We start from the raw sequence: 6,000 nt of genomic DNA on the forward strand, positions 1-6,000 counted from the left end.
TATTAAAATTTACAATGTTCCTCCTGATAACAGAGTATGATTACAAATCTTGTATCAAGGGGCTATTCATATTCTTTTAAGAAATTCATGTATTGTATTAGTCACCAAGCTGTGGGCAACAAGGGTGATCAAAATTCATGAAGAATGTGATAGAATCACTGATTACCTCTTAATACCAAGTGAAATAATTTGACCTCTAAATCACTAATTACCTCTTAATACCAACCAAGTAAATTAATTTTACCTCTAGATACCGAAAAAATTATTACCTTTTAATACCGATATGTATAGTTTAAGGAGCGAGCATTGCTATTAAAAATTTCGAGAGACAGAGACGCCACTAATTTTAATATTTCTCTTTTTATTTTTATTTTTTCTATACCCTAATAAAAGTTAAGTTTTAAAATTTTTCCACTTTGCTCAAAATAATTTAATTAACACATTAAATGTTGTAAGTGCTATATTTGTACTCTTTTTTTTCAGCTGAATTAGTTGTACATTTCAGATCAGTACAAGCACCTACCCCAATTTACTATATAACTTTTGGATGTACATATAAAGGGAATGTTTAAAAATGATCTCTGTAGTGCGATTAGTATCCTTTCTAAACCTTTTAATAATGTGCAATAATAAGCTACCCGTGTGCAATTAATTTGAATTTCATTACCATAGAGATGTGTGTGCGACTAAGTGATTTGAACAGAGGTATTACAAATATATGTTGATTAATTTGTATTACTTGGATCAGTACCCAAGCTAGCTCATGTGAGGTTATGGGGTTAAACAAATTCTGCCTAGGACTGAGAAAGCCAAATTTGTAAGACCTTCCATTCAAATTCTGCTTGAGTTTAAACAAGATTACACTGGTGGAATTAGTGAAAATATGTAGTAGGAATCCCACGTGACAGCTTTGCATAACTGTTCCATTGAAACTTAATGATGTCAGACCTTTACCTTTGGGTATTAAAGGTACAATTAACAAATCTCACCTTTATGTCAAAATTGTGCTTTGTCCCACATTTCCTAGAGAGGCCAAAAAGCAAAATCGGTAACCTAAGTTTTTAAACTGCTGAAAATTGTCTAAACCAGCCATTTCATTTTGCAGCATATACAGGTTATTGGTTTGATTTTAGACCTAAGGAGTTTAGTATACACAAAAGGTGATTAATATGCTTATTAAACACAAAATAAATGCTAGATAGAATGATGCATTCAAAGAAAAGATTAGTGTGGGAATAACATGTAGAAGATGTATTTTTTTTTAGGTTTCTTAAGCTGTTTAAATATTGACAAAATAAGTGTAAAGTTTTAGTGTCTATAAAACAATGGGAGCTGCCATGTTGTAACTTAGGTTACCTTCTCTGCTGTGGCCAATTAGGGACAGTTATAAATAGGTCACTATAGTGTGCAGCCAATGACTGTGTGGACTATAACAGTGTTCTGCACTTCTATTTCTTTTTTTTTTTTTTTTTTTTTTAAATCTTTATTGAATTATTACAAACAGTACATTTTCATAAGAATAATACATATACTCAGAATGACAATATTTTTCCTAGTATGATAGGGTGTGTTTGAATTTGCTACACAATTGTACAAAAAAAAAAACAATACATCAAAAGGGAAAAGGGAAGCCTCTAGTGAGTCCATATAACTCTGTATATCCATTATTCTCAAATTCTCCCTTATAGTAAGGAGACAGCTAGGGTCTCGGCTTATACTTTACAACTCTCAGTTTCTCTACTATCTTCTTCTCTTTTTACACTAGCCCTGCATATATTTGGTTTTGTGTTTCCCTGTTGAGGCTTTGTATGTAAATATCCCATTTATTTAGGAATGCCACTTTCCTGTTCTTTGTATCGCCTAGTACATCAAACTTTTCTATTACTAGTTGCTGCCTTACTTTGTTTTTAAGAGTGGCAATCCCCGGGGATTTTTTCTCTATCCACAATTTCGCTATTAAATTTCTTGCTAGTAATATCACCATAGCTATATATAGTTTATGTTTTCTCTTTTCAAATCTAGGATTATATAACAGGAAAATTGTTTGTTGATCTATTTTAAGGTCAGAACCAATTGTTTTCGAGATCCAGACTGCACTTCTATTTCTAACGGGAACTAAAAAGCTCACAATTTCAAAATGGAATTACAGGAAAAGGGGACAAAATAAATAATGACAGCATATTGCAAAGTTCTTTTAATATATAAAATGTATCATTTTATATTACCATCTCAAAGTGTTTAATGTCCCTTTAAGGATTTAGTAAACAAGCCAGCATTACAAGCATTTTTTGGGTACTGGTTATAGAACACACCCTGAAAGAAAAGAATGGTAATCTATCTGTAATATGAACTAGATAAAAACAAATAAAGCAGACATTACAATCCTGAAGTCTACAAATTAGGGTAGGAGTATGACTGAAATGCAAGATTTGCACATTTTTTAAGAAATATAAAAATCATTTCATTTGTGATTCAGACAGAACAAACAATTTTAAAAAATGTACTTCTATTATCAAGTTTGCTTTTACTCTTTGATGAAGAGATACTTAGGTAGGTGTTTAGGGCACAACATGGTTGGATCAAGTGTTCTTGCAATGGATAACATTCTTCTAAAAACATCAGCCATTTATGGTGATCTAGGCACATGCACATTTCTGAGCTTACATTTCTGCTTTTCAAGCAAAGATAAAAAAGAACAAAAATAAACTTTTAATAGAAGTAAATTAGAAAGTGTATTAAAACTGTATGCTCTGAGTCATAAAAGAAAAAAATTGAGTTACATATCCCTTTAATGTTTTGACCACAAGTGCTGGAACTTCCATCAGCATCTTACATAACCATGAACTGTTGTTCTAACTAGAATCAATTAAGGATGTTCAGTTCACACCATAAATAAAAGAAATCTAATGTACCACTAATAAATTCTGTAAATTACCTTTGCTAATTAGACATTTGAAATATGCCTTATACACAGAATTATAATACAAATTTTATCCCCCTAAAACTATCATCCTGCCAGGTTAGGGAACTAGAAATATTGCAAGCAGAGCGAACATAAAATATTTCCAGATGCAAAAACAAATTGAGACAAAATAAACATTAAGTATTTGTTTTTGTTGAAAAATTAAAATGATACATCAGAGAGATTCTTTATCCTAACATCCTATAGTTTTGTTTATGGTGCATAAGGGGCTGAAAAAATAGTTTTACAGGGAGCAGGTTCTGAAAAAAAATCCATTTAAAACAATTGGCATGTGAATGAGTCAAAGATCTGAGAGACAAAACCCACAAGCCGCTCTCAAGGGAAAGGGAACTGACAGATCTACACAGTTTTATAAAAACAACTTTCTCAGCACTGAACAGACTCATTTTTTTTGTTGTTGTTCTTTCACTTTTATTTCAAAACATATCTACACTTCCACTTGCAACTATTGATGTATTTATATTAATATATTTACATAATCTTAAAGGGACATTCTGGTCAAAATGTAAATGCACATAGATGAATTGCATCTTTAAATAGAAACATATTTGTAATATACATATATTGGGAAAATGCTTCAAGCAAAAAAAAATCACTATTTTAGTGTTAACATTTTTCTCGTATTATTTTATTATTGGTTATTTGTAGAGCGCCAACAGATTCTGCAGCGCTATAAATATAGGCGGAATACAAGGAAACATTTAAAAGGATCAAACGGGTAGAGGGAACTGCCGAGAGTTGCACTGTTGTAGTCAGCTCTAAAGGCTGTGACACACTGCAAGCGGAGCGGAGCGGTGCGCAGCGTGTAGATGCGGCTGTGCGCGCTCAGTGTGTCCTGCCTTTTTCATCTCTGAGCACTCTGAAGCGTCAGGTCGCGTAGCTGAGCGCTCAGAGATGAAATAATTGAACTTTAGAAGCGATGCGACGCAGCTGCATCGCCTCGCGCCGCATCGCTTGCAGTGTGTCACAGCCTTAAAGAAGGCGATCTACAAACAGCATTGCTCTTAGGCTTACATGCTAAGGGGGTTCAGGGGTTAGCAATGGAGGAGAGGAAACGGTATAAAGAAAGGTTAGCGTAGGTTGTATGCATCCCTGAACAGTAGAGTCTTTAGGGAACGCTTGAAGTTTTCTCTGCATGTGCAAGTGAAGCGTAGCTAAATATTTTCAGTGCAATAGCATTTTAAATATTGTAGCTGCTTGGAGCACCAGTGGGGCTTGCATCATGTCAGCAATTAACAAACTGATTAATTACCAGAAGGTACAAGCACCTTAGGTTGTCTGAGCAAATGCGGGTGCACAGTGCATACTTAAATACACTTTTGAAACAGGTATAACTTTGATTAGAAGCATTTTGCTAATACATGTACATACAGTATATTACAAAAATGCATCCACGTGGATTCCAATTTTGGCTGGAATGTCCCTTTAAATGGATATGATTACTTGAGCATGGTTTAGCTAAAGCATGCAATTTTAAATGGATGTGAAACCCAAAACTTTTCATTTCATGATTCAGATAGAACATGCAATTTTAAACAAGTTTCCAATTTACTTCTATTATCAAAATTTCTTGACTCTCTTGGTATCCTTTGTTGAAAAGCAGGCAAGTAAGCTCAGAGGCTTGCACAGGTCATCAGCAGTATATGGCAGCAGTTTTGCAAGAGCACTTGATGGTAGTACTTTTTCCTGTCATGTAGGAGATCTTTGTTCTCTTGGTATCTTGGTATATAATGCTCAGGAGTGTGCACGTGTCTGGTGCACTGTAAGGCAGCAGTTCTGCAAGAATGTTATCCAATTGCAAAAGCCCTAAATTGCAGCACTATTTCCTGCCCTGTAGTGTTCCAGACATCTAGGTATCACTTCAACAAACAATACCATGGGAACAAAGCAAATTTGAGAACATAAGTAAATTAGAATAGCTTTTTTTTTATTTTTTATAATGTATGCTCCATCTGATTCACAAAATAATTTTTGGGGTTTCATATCCCTTTAAGAGACTTTTTCATTCATATCTATTATTAAATGTCCTCAGTTTTCTTGGTATCCTTTGCTAAAGGGCAAATACACACAGTTATGGGCAAGAATTAGTGCAATAATAAAACACCATTAAATCATTTTTATGTCCCTTTAACAACATTTATTATCAGCTGATTGGATTATAAATATAATTCACAACATATTGGTTATTGTATTACTAACTGCACTTTATCATTATTGATGTAAACACTACCTTAGTGTTACCTATTACTTATTACTGCTACACAGCAGAATCTCACTCATAAACACACCAGGTAAACAAAAACAATAAATAAAAACACATTTGACTTTGGAGGTTTCATTCACAAAAAAAGTGCATTTTTATTAATTACACATCTGGAAGAAGTCAGCACAGCTGTACCTGAGTCATTATTACAACAAACTCTTGTTTTAGCAAAACAACAAAATCAGAATCAGCTCCTCTCAATGGAAACCTAACAGGCAATAGGATCTGTGCTCACCTGGTTTCTGCTAGTTCCAGAAGGAGAGGAGGCCATGTTCTGCAAACTTTTTTTAAGTCCTTCTTTGAAGAAAAATGTGATCCTTTACAAGATGGACAGTTTATCCTGATGTCCAAAGTGATCCCCCTGTGTGCACAGCTACGTGGATTCCCTGATCGCTCTGTAGTATGGATCCCTTGTCAGTCCCAAGCTGTGACAGGCTGCAGTTGCTGAGCTTGCCTGGTGCTCGCATTGCATTAGACTGAGTGGGCGTGGCCGGCCAGGTAGTTGGAGCTTGTAGTGCTTGGGCTCTGCTTGCTGCTCTGGGAAACCTCCCTATTGCTCTCACAGTTACTGGGTAGTGCTTCAAATAGTGAAAGCGAAGTTGTCATTTAAATAAGCTAAAGAATTAGACATCATTGAAAGCAATCATTTGTAATAGTAATAGGTACTATAAAACTGATAATACTGGAATTTTATTATTCTATTGTTTGTTTACAAATAATAAAAACCACAATTAATATTAGCTATGTATCTATC

The 6,000-nt window shown here is 34.3% G+C and overlaps 1 protein-coding gene across 5 annotated transcripts in view; it reads right to left on the reverse strand.

Moving 5' to 3' along the window:
• ANK3 (ankyrin 3) overlaps window positions 1-5,676 on the reverse strand; it is a 1,320,989-nt gene extending 1,315,313 nt beyond the window's left edge. For 2 of the 5 annotated variants that reach the window (XM_053692247.1, XM_053692245.1), the window contains exon 1: window positions 5,482-5,647. In XM_053692247.1, the coding sequence (XP_053548222.1) occupies window positions 5,482-5,517 (36 nt within the window). In that variant the 5' untranslated portion in view covers window positions 5,518-5,647. Of the gene's footprint in view, window positions 1-5,481 lie in introns of all 5 variants that reach the window. The other 3 variants (XM_053692249.1, XM_053692250.1, XM_053692246.1) reach the window with 3 other exon arrangements.
• Between the last annotated feature and the right edge of the window lie 324 nt (window positions 5,677-6,000).

Source organism: Bombina bombina, chromosome 9, assembly GCF_027579735.1.
Source record: "Bombina bombina isolate aBomBom1 chromosome 9, aBomBom1.pri, whole genome shotgun sequence".
Classification (NCBI taxonomy): domain Eukaryota; kingdom Metazoa; phylum Chordata; class Amphibia; order Anura; family Bombinatoridae; genus Bombina; species Bombina bombina.